The sequence below is a fragment of the Oncorhynchus mykiss genome, chromosome 3 (assembly GCF_013265735.2).
Source record: "Oncorhynchus mykiss isolate Arlee chromosome 3, USDA_OmykA_1.1, whole genome shotgun sequence".
Lineage (NCBI taxonomy): Eukaryota > Metazoa > Chordata > Actinopteri > Salmoniformes > Salmonidae > Oncorhynchus > Oncorhynchus mykiss.
In genome coordinates, this window is record NC_048567.1 from 15,885,262 (window position 1) to 15,900,414 (window position 15,153).

At 43.3% G+C, this 15,153-nt stretch overlaps 2 protein-coding genes across 3 annotated transcripts; both read left to right on the top strand.

Annotated features, from left to right (window-relative positions):
- Window positions 1–763: 763 nt before the first annotated feature.
- On the top strand, window positions 764–3,454 carry LOC110512064 (popeye domain-containing protein 3). Its single transcript, XM_021592665.2, has 3 exons — window positions 764–1,947; window positions 2,058–2,166; window positions 2,728–3,454. The coding sequence occupies exons 1-3, from the start codon at window positions 1,445–1,447 to the stop codon at window positions 3,055–3,057; spliced, it is 942 nt and encodes a 313-aa protein (XP_021448340.1). The 5' UTR covers window positions 764–1,444; the 3' UTR covers window positions 3,058–3,454.
- A 403-nt stretch (window positions 3,455–3,857) lies between these two features.
- Window positions 3,858–12,949, top strand: bves (blood vessel epicardial substance). 2 transcript variants are annotated; one of them, XM_021592659.2, is made up of 9 exons: window positions 3,858–4,029; window positions 4,690–4,966; window positions 5,685–5,809; window positions 6,468–6,655; window positions 6,824–6,932; window positions 7,162–7,329; window positions 10,344–10,485; window positions 10,888–10,935; window positions 11,725–12,949. In XM_021592659.2, the coding sequence occupies exons 2-8, from the start codon at window positions 4,702–4,704 to the stop codon at window positions 10,926–10,928; spliced, it is 1,038 nt and encodes a 345-aa protein (XP_021448334.1). In that variant the 5' UTR covers window positions 3,858–4,029; window positions 4,690–4,701; the 3' UTR covers window positions 10,929–10,935; window positions 11,725–12,949. The 2 variants fall into 2 exon arrangements, with proteins under 2 accessions (XP_021448334.1, XP_021448328.1); XM_021592653.2 differs by lacking the exon at window positions 10,888–10,935.
- The last annotated feature ends 2,204 nt before the right edge of the window (window positions 12,950–15,153 follow it).

Sequence of the window (15,153 nt, forward strand, 5' to 3'; positions counted from 1 at the left end):
TCAACACTGCTCCAATATTTGCTCTACAATATGAACATTGACTATGTCGCCTAAAATGTACCAACGCTTAAAATGAGTTGCACCTCTTTTATAATGAGATTGAGTTTGATAACCAGGGTAGTGTGTTGGTGAGTGTGTATGTTTAGTGCTCTGAGCAGCCCGTGGTGCAACCACAATGTTGACCTTAGACTGGAGTGTGGGAAGGGAGATAACCACTCCTAGCAACAAGTCACTCACAACAGCTGAAGCCAGGGTCCGATTCCACCACTACATACCTTCAGACTGTCCCTTACTGTTTCCAATCTCCCATAGACAGCTGTGGTAACCTTCAGTTTGAAAAGAGGGCAAGAATTCCTCAGAGAGAGAGAGAGAGAGAGAGAGAGAGAGAGGGGGACTGAGTGAGACAGAGGTGGAGGGCTGAGAGAGAGAGAGCGAATGAGAGAGAGAGAGAGAGAAAGCACTCATACAAACACAGAGAGCACTGACACAAACACAGAGGATGTATCTAGCTCTGTCTGTCTGACATACTGAAGGATTTGGACCCAGGGGATCTCTGCATGTGATTGCAGCATGTCCTAAATATTTCACACCGCCTGAGTTTTCAGTCCTCTGCAGCTCTGTGATTCTCAATGTCACCTTGACTGTCTGGTCAGGTAGGCAGCAGCTCACCAGGGGAAACTGCAGTGGGTTATTTTAGCCCAGATAGATCACTGCTGCCTCCCTGCCTCCCTACTGCTAGTCTACCACTGTGATTTATGATGTCCTGGTCTGAAAACAGAGAGATCAAGGAGTGGGAAAGACACACAGATACAGACACACACACATACACAACCTCTCATTAAAGTTGAGCTTTTTTATCCACCCTACTCACCTTTACACCTATAACAAGTAGTGGAAGTGTTACAGCCCTACTGAGTTGTTGGAGACCACCTTCTGTCAGAGACCTTGGAGGCTTGTCATTCATCATCACAATCTTCTCTTGATCAGGCAAATTCATAACCCCATCATCACAGTATATGTTTAGTGAGTTTGAGAATTATCTGAGATTTGCATTGAAAGGTAAACATGTTAGGCCTACTTGGTGTTGTTGTGTAATGTCATTTGCTCAGGCTGTAATTTGTTGAATGAGTAATTTGATATCCATACATCTTATATCTCAATATCGCATTTCAATTATTGGATATATCCTAGACGTCATGTGCATAGAAGATATGGTTTGGTTGAGCCCGATAGAGCTTTAATCAGTTGGATGTCAGGACCAAGCGGAGCAGTAGGCTCCTTAGCCACCCCCGTCCCGATACCCGGGTCATATTTTAAGAGGTGATATCATCAAAACTTAGGGCGATTAAATGTTAGGGTGGAAGTCTCCGTGACGTTCCACTTATTAGTTTTCTCTTACCACCTCTCTGTTTTCGAAAAAGTGACGTGCTCCCCACGCGCGACAATGGAGGTGCCAGAATTTTTCCCACCTCCTGAAAACTTAACGGCGGCTGTCGTGCACCCATTATGCGAAGAATGGAAGGGGGGATCCGAGGTTGCCATCTTCCACCTCGCCAGTATCTTCCTCGTTTTGGGGTTCATGGGAGGGAGCGGGTTCTATGGGCTCCTCTACTTGTTTACCTTTCTGACGCTCGGTTTCTTCTGCACAACCATTTGGTCATGGTCGGACGCGTGCACCACCGACACCTTTTTGTGGAATTTCGCTCTCTTTGGGGTATGTGCAGTTCAAGTGGTGCTTGTCGCCTACCGACTGAGGAACGTTACTTTCGAAAAGGAGTTTCAAGATCTGTACAGCTACCTGTTCAAAAAGCTGGGGGTGTCGCTCACCCACTTCGGCAAGATAGTCGCCTGTTGTGAAGGGGACATCCACACTATAGAGAAAGACCACTGTTTTGCTATGGAGGGCAAGACTGCAATTGATAAGCTGTCCGTTCTTCTGTCCGGCAGGTGCATCTGAACTTCACTTTAATATTTTATACAACTGTATTTGATGTTATGTCACATAAAATCGCCTAATGTCCCACTTTTAAATTTTTTTTTTAAATTTTTTTTTACAGAATTCGTGTGACAGTAAATGGAGAGTTTTTACATGACATATATCCTTTCCAGTTTCTCGATTCACCTGAATGGGACTCTCTCCGGCCATCAGAGGAGGGACTTTTCCAGGTAAATAGTAAACTGATCGAATAATGCTAATTTGGGCTAATGTGTCTGGCATATACACTGAGTATACAAAACATTAAGAACACCTGCTCTTTCCATGACATAGATTGACCAGGCCAATCCAGGTGAACGCTACTGTATGATCCCCTATTGAAGTCACTTGTTAAATCCACTTCAATCAGTGTAGATGAAGGGGAGGAGACAGGTTAAATAATAATTTTTAAGCCTTGAGACAATTGAGACATGGATTGTGTATGTGTGCCATTCAGAGGGTGAATGGGAAAGACAGAAGATTGAAGTGCCTTTGAAATGGGGTATGGCAGTAGGTGCCCGGCGCACTGGGTTGTGTCAAGAACTGCAATGCTGCTGAGTTTTTCACGCTTAACTGTTTCCCGTGTGTATCAATAATGGTCCAACACCCAAAAGACATCTAGCCAACTTGACACAACTGTGGGAAGCATTGGTCAATATTGGCCAACATCCCTGTGTGGGTGCAGCTCAATATTAAGGTGTTATTCATGTTTGGTATACTCAGTGTATAAGCGTTCGTGTTTTCTTTCCCAGGTGACCCTGCGTGCAGATAATTGCTGTAGGTACGTTTCTTGGAGACGTAAGAAACTGTACCTACTCTTCGCCAAACACCGCTACATCGCCAAGGTCTTTGCGCTCGTGGTGCGGAATGACATCGCGGACAAGCTGTACTCCCTCAACGACAAGGCGTTCGACAGCCGCGGGTTCCGATATGATCTCCGGTTACCCACCTACTCTCACGTGCCCCCGTTGCCTGAATTAGACCGGACAGATGCGTTCCTACGAGTCCCAGCGCAATATGACCATGGACACCGTGCCCGTGTCCCTATAACTATAACAGCACCGAAAGAGACTGTCTCGTGACTGGAACGGAACTCTTTAATGTTTGTTTTTCATTAATGGATGTTGTTTTTGTCTGTTTGTTATCCTCAAGTGCTTAGGCTATAGATAGGGCATAAGCTATGTAATTTACGCATCAACATAGAATACATTGTAGCACATCAAGTAACCCTCCACTTGGTTTTCCATACATAATGCAATAGGCGCGCGCGCGTGTGTGTATGTGTGTGTGTGTGTGTGAGTGTGAGAGAGAGATTTTCTCTGCATCAAAATACCAGCGAAATGTTACCCCTGATTTCTGCTTATGTTTTATAGTGCACTTTACTATCTGTCTGTCTTAAATTGAGACTGTATATTCAATTTCCTTACTGAGTTTTTTTGGTCGATAGTTGTGTTTAATCGTAATAAATTATCAACAATGCAATGTAACCCTATACGTTTTGTATCTCGAATAACTTTCATTAAGCCTACAACATTTTCCTCCGGGAGCGTGAATTTCTGTCGAGCAGCCAACAGGTGAGTGTCAATCACTTTCTCGCGCTGACCATGGCGCTGACCTTGGTGCTGATCTCATTAATACCTGCTCTTGTCAACCTCATCACGCAGCTCATGTCACCTCTGGATGGGGAAGAGGCACTGTTCAATTAGGTTTACCAACATCTCGAAACACATAACACGATTCACTCGACGGGCTTCATAATATTATTTTCTAGGAGTTGCTGGCTGCTAGGCTATATTTTCAGTTAAAGGGACGTTTTACCTCCCCCTGTTGGCGTGCCCGGACTATGCTGGTGCGCAGCGGCGGGGTAGTGTTGACTGCTGTCCCCTCGCCTTGCCCATTTTAGTCAATGCCTGTCAGTTCACTGGAATGCGCGACTCACATTGTGCAGTCCCCCAGCTCGCGAGGACATACATTTATAGCTCCTCATTACGTGTCCATTGTTTTCAATTCATTATCCTCTCCAGCGACGCCTTTGATCGATTGTTGTCAGATTGGTAAGTTACATCTCCAATTTTCTGTTATCTTACTCTGACTGAGTGGTGAAAGGAAAGTTACCGCTATTTCTTAAGACGTCTGCCGGTGCGTCCCGTTAATTTTCTACAAGCAGGGTATTGTAGCCGACTCACTTCGCACGTTTTCCATTTCCATTTCACAATCTATATCAAATATTGTCATGCGTTAGTCGGGAGATCCGCTCAAAACCCAGTTGAGGTTGATATTTTCCCTTAAAGTGAAACCTTTCAATATCACTCCAGTGCTGTATGATCGGTGTGATGAATTCCCAGGCTATTTACAGTATTAAATCTGTTAGTTGATGAATCAAGTATTATGTTGACAGTGTCAGTAGGCCTATAAGCATCTAAAAAGTTATTCTAATGCATAAGTACATAAAATAAAACATTTGGAAATACAGTAATCTGTTAAGAAAATCTGTTGAAACCTGAGGAGATTGTGATAGTGACAAACTGATGTACACTATGAGAACAGCAGCAGTGTGAATTGAAATTTCAACTGCTAAAATCTGCTGTTTTTACCATCAACACTGTAACACTTAACTTGAAAGGTACCAACATAATAATACATTCATAACATCTACATACCCCATTCATAAGCAGTACATAAACAACCACAACACCCTCCCCACCTCTCTCTAGGTGAGGATCAGGATGTCTTCCTCTCCGGAGATGACCAGTAGCCTGTTCTACACCACCCTGGCCCCCCTGCGGTCGGCAGTCCCTGGGTCTGTACCCGGGGCTGGAGGTGGAGGTCTGGTGATGACCACCATGGAGCCCAACATAACCTCCTGTGAGGAGTGGGAGGAGGCCCACCACCTGCTCTTCCACCTGGGGAACCTGTCTCTCCTCCTGGGCCTGGTCATCCCCACCACCCTGACCCTGCACATGATCCTGCTGCGCCTCATGCTGATGACAGGTGTGTCCATACTGGCCTCTGCTGGCCCAGATTACAGTCCAACTCGGCGGTCATGGTACGATTGTATTACAAACTTTTCAGTTTCATTACCAGCTCTACCACCACAGTATCTCTCCCTTCTCTTCAAAGTATTCACTTGTTCCCTACATCTCAAGGATTCATATGCATTGAATTGCTGTTAGAAATATGATACAAACACTATCGTGAGTGAACGAGTCCACACTTCCTGGAGAAGGGGGAGTTGCTGTGGTAGTACAGCTGGGAAAGACACTGAGTAGAGTGGAATGATATCGTATTATGACCACTACAGTATGTTGGTGGTAGTACAACTGGGAAAGACACTGAGTAGAGTGGAATGATATTCATATAATATGACCACTATGTTGGTGGAAGTACAACTGGGAAAGGGACTGAGCAGAGTGGAATGATATCATATCATGACCACCATGTTGGTGGTAGTACAACTGGGAAAGGGACTGAGCAGAGTGGAATGATATCATATTGTGACCACTACAGTATGTTAGTGGTAGTACAACTGGGAAAGGGACTGAGCAGAGTGGAATGATATCATATCGTGACCACTATGTTGGTGGTAGTACACCTGCCTACTGGAGTTTTTTTCAAGCTAGTTTAAAAATGTACCGCTATAGGGCAATATCAGGATATAACTCAACCAATAATAACTAAAGTGTGCTTTATTACTTCCTGTCCCTGACAGGAAGCTGTCTGTTCATCACCTGGGCAACGCTGTACCGGTGTAACCTAGATGTCATGGTGTGGAACGTGGTCTTCCTGCTGGTCAACTTCATGCACTTCTTCTACCTGGTCTACAAACGCAGACCTGTGAGTTCTGCCCCAACCCAACACAGTCCAGTTAGAGGCAGACTGTGGTCCATTTATATACCGTACATACATACAGCTTAGAGTAGGTACAAGTTGCCTGGAACAGTTATTTTGATGAGGACTTTTGGATATGAGTTTTCCATTGTGTCTTTCAGCGGTGAGACAGCCAGTCACATCCCCCTGGCGTTGGGGCCACTGTCTCTCTCTACCCAAATGAGATGCAGGTCTTTCAAATGCACTGCTGCCACCAGGGGACTTTCAGTGTGTAGGGGGCCTTCACATACCTGACCACCTCTCCTCATAACGAGGAAGGAAGTTATCTATACATCTATATTGCTGTCCTCTTCACTCCCATGTCTCCACTCCTCCCTCCACCTACTAAAACTGAATGACATACATGAGTGAATTATGTCCTATCAATTCAATATCAAGGATGAGTAGAACTAGGTGGCCCTCACTTTATATTGGCTGCTGTGGTGACATTGTCTTAAAGACTCTAAAATATGCTTCATGCCTGGTCCTTTATGATACGCCCTGTGGTTATCCACCCTGAATCAGGAGCCTAGCTCAAGTCACGTCAATCATCCATCATAACGCTTTATATTCCCCTCTGCCAGCTACAGACAATGAGCTGTAACCGTGCTGTGTCTTCTGTCAGATTAAGATTGACAGGGAGCTGAAGTCAGTGTACAAGCGGATGTTTGAGCCCCTTCACGTGCGCGAGGCCCTGTTCCAGAGACTGACGGGCCAATTCTGCACCATCCAGAGCCTGAAGAAGGGACAGGTGTATGCTGCCGAGGACAAGACCTCCGTGGATGAGCGCCTCAGTATCCTCCTTAAAGGAAAGTAGGTATCACTCTGAGACATCTCCCTGTCAACTATCTACCATGTCATTCCATCCCCGATTTTCCATGAATGGTGTTTGAGAAAATAAGGTTTAACATTCTGTGTGCATCTGTGTGCATTTGATCCGTCCACGGTCATCCATGTTGACTATACGTTTTTGTGTAACAGAATGAAGGTGTCATATCGAGGTCATTTCCTCCATAACATCTACACGAACGCCTTCATTGACTCCCCTGAGTTCAGATCAACCCAGATGAACAGAGGAGAAAAATTCCAGGTAACTAGACACTCAGATTATTGAATGTACCATTTATTTATTAATTGTATTTCTTATTTTTTATTTGATATATATAACCCATTTTACCACTTACCCATATTCCAGTTCATAGTGTATCCATACTGGGTAGACCAAACAACACAAGTACTGTTGGCATGATTAGGTCATGATAGGGCAGGTTTGATACCATGACAACCTGTCATGGTATCAACCTGTGATTCATTTACAGGTGACCATCATGGCGGAGGAGAATTGTAAATTCCTGTGTTGGTCCAGAGAGAGGCTCACCTACTTCCTGGAGTCGGACTCCTTCCTGAACGAGGTGTTCAGGTACCTCATTGGCAAAGACATCACCAACAAGCTGTACTCGCTCAACGACCCCACTCTCAGTGACAAGGTGGGTTTAGTCACTGTTCAGAAACTGAGACACTGTAGTTTCTATTTTCTACAAACATACACGGAATGTACAAAACATTAGGAACACCTTCCTAATGTTGCGTTGCACCCCCCTTTGCCTTCAGAATAGCCTCAATTTGTCGGGGCATGGACTCTAGAAGGTGTCGAAAGCGTTCCACAGGGATGCTGGCCCACGTTGACTCCAATGCTTTCCACAGTTGTGTCAAGTTGGCTGGATGTCCTTTGGGTGGTGGACCATTCTTGATACATATGGGAAACTGTTGAGTGTGAAAAACCCAGCAGCGTTACAATTCTTCACACCAGTGAACCTGGCACCATACCCTATTCAAAGGTACTTAAATCTTTTGTCTTGTCCATTCACCCTCTGACTGGCACACATACACAATCCATGTCTCAACTGTCTCAAGTCTTAAAAACCCTTCTTTAACCTGTATCCCCTTCATCTACAATGGTTGAAGTGGATTTAACAGGTGACATCAATAGGGGATCATAGCTTTCCCCTGGATTCATCTGGTCAGTCTATGTTATGGAAAGAGTAGGAGTTCCTAATGTTTTGTACACTTTGTAAACAGTGTAATTGTGATTTGGTCATTAACCTTCCTAAATTAAGAATTGTCTCCTTAGATTCAATTATTATTATTATAATTTTTTTCACCTTTATTTAACCAGGTAGGCAAGTTGAGAACAAGTTTTCATTTACAACTGCGGCCTGGCCAAGATAAAGCAAAGCAGTGTGACGCAGTCTATATACAGTGTGTGCAAATGAGGTAGGATAAGGGAGGTAAGGCAATAAATAGGCCATAGTGGTGAAATAATTACAATATAGCAATTAAACACTGGAGTGACAGATGTGCAGAAGATGAATGTGCAAGTAGAGATACTGGGGTGCAAAGGAGCAAAATAAATAAATAACAGTATGGGGATGAGGTAGTTGGATGGGCTATTTACAGATGGGCTATATACAGGTGATCTGTGAGCTGCTCTGACAGCTGGTGCTTAAAGTTAGTGAGGGAGATATGAGTCTCCAGCTTCAGTGATTTTTGCAGTTCGTTCCAGTCATTGGCAGCAGAGAACTGGAAGGAAAGGTGGCCAAAGGAGTAATTGGCTATGGGGGTGACCAGTGAAATATACCTGCTGGAGCACGTGCTACGGGTGGGTACTGCTATGGTGACCAGTGAGCTGAGATAAGGCGGGGCTTTACCTAGCAAAGACTTGTAGATGACCTGGAGCCAGTGGGTTTGGTGACGAATATGAAGCGAGGGCCAGCCAACGAGAGCATACAGGTCCAAGTGGTGGGTAGTATATGTGGATCAGAGAATCACCAGCAGCAAGAGCGACATCATTGATGTATACAGAGAAGAGAGTCTGCACGAGAATTGAACCCTGTGGCACCCCCATGAAGACTGCCAGAGGTCCGGAAAACAGGCCCTCCGATTTGACACACTGAACTCTGTCTGAGAAGTAGTTGGTGAACCAGGCGAGGCAATCATTTGAGAAACCAAGGCTGTTGAGTTTGCCGATAAGAATGTGGTGATTGACAGAGGCAAAAGCCTTGGCCAGGTCAATGAATACAGCTGCACAGTATTGTCTCTTAATGATGGCAGTTATGATATCGTTTAGGACCTTGAGCGTGGCTGAGGTGCACCCTTGACCAGCTCTGAAACCAGATTGCATAGCGGAGAAGGTACGGTGGGATTCTAAATGGTCGGTGATCTGTTTGTTAACTTGGCTTTCGAAGACCTTAGGAAGGCAGGGTAGGATAGATATAGGTCTGTAGCAGTTTTGGTCTAGAGTGTCTCCCCCTTTGAAGAGGGGGATGACCGTGGCATCTTTCCAATCGTTAGGGATCTCAGACGATTCGAAAGAGAGGTTGAACAGGCTAGTAATAGGGGTTGCAACAATTTCGGCAGATCATTTTAGAAACAGAGGGTCCAGATTGTCTAGCCCGGCTGATTTGTAGGGGTCCAGATTTTGCAGCTCTTTCAGAACATCAGCTATCTGGATTTGGGTGAAGGAGAAATGGGGAGGCTTGGGCAAGTTGCTGTGGGGGGTGCAGGGCCGTTGACCGTGGTAGGGGTAGCCAGGTGGAAAGCATGGCCAGCCGTCGAGAAATGCTTATTGAAATTCTCAATTATCGTGGATTTATCAGTGGTGACAGTGTTTCCTAGCCTCAGTGCAGTGGGCAGCTGGGAGGAGGTGCTCTTAATCTCCATGGACTTTACAGTGTCCCAGAACTTTTGGAGTTTGTGCTACATGATGTAAATGTCTGTTTGAAAAAGCTTGCCTTTGCTTTCCTAACTGTCTGTGTATATTGGTTGCTAACGTCACTAAAAAGTTGCATATCGCGGGGGCTATTCGATGCTAATGGAGTACGCCACAGGATGTTTTTGTGCTGGTCAAGGGCAGTCAGGTCTGGAGTGAAGCAAGGGCTATATCTGTTCCTGGTTGTACATTTTTTTGAATGGGGCATGCTTATGCAAGATGGTGAGGAAAGTACTTTTAAAGAATAACCAAGCATCCTCTACTGATGGAATGAGGTCAATATCCTTCCAGGATACCCGGGCCAGGTCGATTAGAAAGGCCTGCTCGCTGAAGTGTTTCAGGGACAGTGATGAGGGGTGGTCGTTTGACTGCAGACCCATTACGGACGCAGGCGATGAGGCAGTGATTGCTGAGGTGTATTTGGAGGGCAGGTTGGTTAGGATGATATCTATTAGGGTGTCCGTGCTTACGGATTTGGGGTTGTACCTGGTAGGTTCATTGATAATTTGTGTGAGATTGAGGGCATCAAGTTTAGATTGTAGGATGGCTGGGGTGTTAAGCATGTCCCAGTTCAGGTCACCTAACAGCACGATCTCAGAAGATAGATGGAGGGCAATCAATTCACATATGGTGTCTAGGGTACAGCTGGAGGCAGAAATAACATAATTATGATGATGATGGTGGTGGTGACACCGATGATGACGATAACGATGACAATGTTTACATGAACAGGCAGCGAAGAAGATGGAGCGTCAGCCCAGCCTGTGTTCCCAGGTCTCTATGATGCAGATGAGGAACAGCATGGGCAGCACCAGTGACACCGATGACATCCTGAACCAGATCCACCGTGGAGGCTCCAGTGGCTCTTCACATCGTAAGTTTCACCGCCTCCCATCAAGCTGTGATACTATTGGTCCATCTGTCAGTATCCAACAACCTGATTAGCTATTGAGTCTGAAAAGGACTGACACTATCATGCCACCTTTTAATAGTGACAAGTTTTGATTCACGGTGGATCTTTGCCAGGTCAATAGTAGCTGTTAAACAGTCCCTTAATTTACTTAAATCATGAGGCATTATGGGTATCCGCGGTTGAGTCCGTCTTCGTCGTTTAGCCCTCATATCCTCTCTGGTGTGTGATGTTAACAGACACTAAATCCTGGTTTATTCTGGGTTTAGCTCCAATCTGACAACATTGTTTACTAGGTGTTGTGTTCTAGTTATTCTCTGACATTGTTTCTCCTGTCCCCTCCTCCACCACCTCCTCCTCCTCTAGCTGTGAATCAACCCACTCTCTCAGATCACACCTTGCCCTGAAGGGGGTGTAAGACTATCTCTTTTCTCTCCCTCCCCCTGCCCTCAAATTCACCTTCCTAATGCCTGAGTCCCAGATCTGTTTGTGCTGTCTTGTCAACTATCATTTGGCTTGACAATGACATAGGAGTTGGCAAGACAGTTGAAACAGATCTGGGACTCAGGCTAGTTCATTCCCTCAAACCCAACCCTAAATATTTAACCCTACAGCTCTGCACTATGTTGCCTGTTCTAAAACGAGTGATCCCCGGTAACCTGGTTTGTTGTTTTAACATCTTCAAAGTTCAGTGTTTAAGAAAAGACATAATTCATTCATATCATCCATCCTGTAGTAATAGTGCTGCTGTACAACTCCTACTGGAACATGTTCAGTATTTAGGCATACTTTAACCCCAATAGCTTCTACATTATCCTGTTGCAATTTCCATATCAAATGTAGGGGTTGAATTGCAAATGTGAGTGATATGTCTGGAAAAGGATTCAGAATGATTTTGTTTTCTTATCATGTTGATTTAACTTCACACTGTCTTCCCCCTGTCTCCAACACAAACATACACTATGTGAAATTAGGGCCTATCTGTGTATTCTGTCAAATGTGTGGTTGTGATTCTGTTTTGTTTTTAAAGTATTGTCATATGAGTCAAAATGAAGGCTTGTGGAATTTGTGACCTATGATAACCTTGTTTGTGTCACCTTTAGGGTGTGTTCGTCTGTGGCCATATGAAAACACACACACAGTTACATAAAAAAACCACACACACCTCTATTCCCACGCTAACCGTTGTGTCCTTTTTTCCAGAAAAATCTCCTGCCTCCAAGACATCCAAAACGATGAAGCCCATTGAAGAAAAAATAGAAGACGACGTCTTTATAGAGTCTGAGCCAGACTCTCCTGTTAAGAAACGCCACACCCCCACGACAGCCATAGAGGAGGTGTAAGGAGATGTGATATTATCCTGCAACAACACCACTGATCACCCACCTATCCTGTAATCTGATACAGACCCTGGTTAGTTATGGTAGAATAACTTACAACAATAGCTTGAAAAAGGCTTTTACATGATCAAAATATCTATCTACATATAGCTGGAAAACAGAACTGTAGATTTTGGCATCTCACGTTGTCTTGTAGTGTTTGGTATTATTGTGAGTTTGTAGCTGTTGTACTTTTTAAATCCTGTTTGATTGGATGTTGTACAATGCCTTTGCTTAGCTCTTATTCTCAGTGAGTGTTCCAAAAGTATTACGTGTCACAACCACAACATTTTAGTGTAAGCACAACCTCTGAGGAAGGTTTCTGTTAAACCTTTTACTCATTGTGTGTCATATTGTGTGATTAATTATCTTATTTATGCACTGAGCTTCTGCAGTGTTGTGCTTTGATGAATGCACATTTAACATGTTAAACCTCCTGGTCAATGCTAACCATTTGAGGCTGTTGTGCTGTTTTTTTCCAGTGTACAAGTTTGGGATCACTTTTTTTATGCCATGATAGTTACCTTATATTAATTACTCAGAGGGAACACTTGAAAAAGAAATCAACAGAAATGATGGATAGCTCGTAGACCTCTGCTTTTTATCCTATAGCGCCCTCTAGGAGCTATCATGAGTACTACCGGTTTATTTTCTTAGTCTGAACTACTGTCACTGTTTAAACCAGGTCAATGTTCAAACACATTCCATGGAGGGCATGTTTTGTTTTTTCTTCCAATTAAGACCCAGACAACCAAGTGAGGGGAGTTCTTTACTAATTAGTGACCTTAATTCATCAATCAAGTACGAGGAGCCAAACAGAAACTCGGCCCTCTGTGGAATGAGTCACATCCCTGAAAGATCAACCAGACCAAAAGAAGAGGTTAGCAACAGGCTTTATTATTTCAGTCAAATAAACCTTTTGAATATCTCCGACAAACCATGATTGATGTAACAAAAAAAATGGCTTTGAATACAATGAATGAATTGAATATAATTCATTCATTCAGGCCAACAGGAAAACAATAAAACAGATATCAGTGCTCTTTTGAGACGTTAAGACAATCTTCTGCTTTGGAGGAACACTTGATTGTATAATACAACCACAGCGCTGAAAAAACATACACAAGGTTTTATTTTTTAACAAAAACGGGAGTTCATCACATCACAATATGTACTGGATGTGGGCTACACAACAGTCAGTGCTTTCTGCATTGTCTTTGGGACATATATCTCCACAATAAGTGCTTTGGTTCAGTCTGTATCCACATGGCTGCCTCAACTGTTACAGAAATGTTGCAGAATAGTTGGGGTCAATTCCATTTCCATTTAGTCAGTTCAGGACGTCAACTGAAATTTCAATTCCATTTTTCCTAATTGCTCTCCAAATGGACTTGACTGAATTGAAATGGACTCCTACCCTGTTACATAACCATGAGGTAGTGATTCACTGTTGCTTACCTGTTATGAATTGATCATTAATACACATTATTAGAAGATATGATCCATACAAGGTTAAAACAATATCAGTAGTTACATCAAACTCTGAGGATCAGAGAGGTTACAACACATAATTCACTGAGGTGTTAAAGTTGCCATATAAACAACAAATATGACTAAATCATACATTTTTTTTGTCAGATGAGTTTGACAGAAACCACAGTTCCATGTCCAGCAGTGATTTGATGACAGTAAAAAACATTATGAACATTTCTTACATAATCATCATTATTTGAATCTAAGGAGAAATTCATAACTTAGGATAGTGACGAAATTGCAACTACACTGAGTGTGCAAAACATTAGGAACTCCTGCTCTTTCCATGACATAGACTGACCAGGTGAATCAAGATGAAAGCTATGATCCCTTATTGATGTCACCTGTTAAATCCACTTCATTCAGTGTAGGAGACAGGTTAAATAAGGATTTTTAAGCCTTGAGTCAATTGAGACATGGATTGTGTATGTGTGCCATTCAGAGGGTGAATGGCCAAGACAAAATATTGAAGTGCCTTTGAAATGGGGTATGGTAGTAGGTGCCAAGAACTGCAACGCTGCTAGGTTTTCCACGCTCAACAGTTTCCCGTGTGTATCAATAATGGTTCACCACCCAAAGGACATACAGTCACTTGAAACCAATAGTGGGAAACATTGGAGTCAACATGGGCCAGCATCCCTGTGGAACGCTTTCGACACCTTGTAGAGTCCATGCCCCGACGAATTGAGGCTGTTCTGAGGACAAAAGGGAGGTGCAACTCAATATTAGGAGAGTGTTCTAAATGTTTTGTACACTCAGGGAAATAGGCCTGTGTGTAGGATTTCACAGTTTGGTCCTTTGTCTTAGTGATGTGACCAAGGAACGCTAAGACAAACAGAAACCATAATGTAAACAGAATATAAATGACCAGAACTGACCACTAGATGGTGGTATGCACTTACAATAACACACAGGTTCACACAGATGTGGACATGTCTGTTTACAATGTAACATGGACATAATAACAGTATGTATACCTAGAACTCAGAGGTAGTTACTAAGATCAGTACATAAGTCTATAGAGTTGAACACTATATCGATATCACATGGTTGGCTTAAAACAAAAACACATTTAGTTCTATGATGATGATTCAACTCAAAATGAAAAGTCAACTTTTTGGTAAGTTCCCTGAGAACATTCTTCCTACTCCAAGAAAATATAACACTTGAGTCCTCCAGGGATCTAGTTTGGTTTGTGCTAATGTTTGATTATATATATGATCTATGATTATAACACATATTCACTGTCAGTAAACATAGTAGAGCCTAGACGTTCAATTCATAGCTGCATTACAGAATATATCTGGGCTTTGTTTCATGAAGTATCATGCCCTTCAGTCACACAGTCAGAAGATTGAAGGCAAACATTTCACCCCATTGATTATTTGTCATCTTACACTTCCTACTAAGGTCATTCGATTAGATTAAGTTTGATTTGTCAACACACATTAAGAAGTGACTGCTCCGCTGACACACTGAGAATTCCTTTTCACAGTCAGTCAGTGCAGCTGTACCCTGTGGGAGAGCGAGTACTGTATGGTCATGATATGGTGTGAGTAAAGTTAAAAGAAACATAAACCATGTCTCCTTATAAATGTATTGAACATACATCTTAATATTTACATTGATTTACATTGATTTACATTGTATTCTTATTGATGAGGATGAATGAGACCATGAGGAGGCAGGCACTTCTTCACTGCCCTGAACAGACAAATGA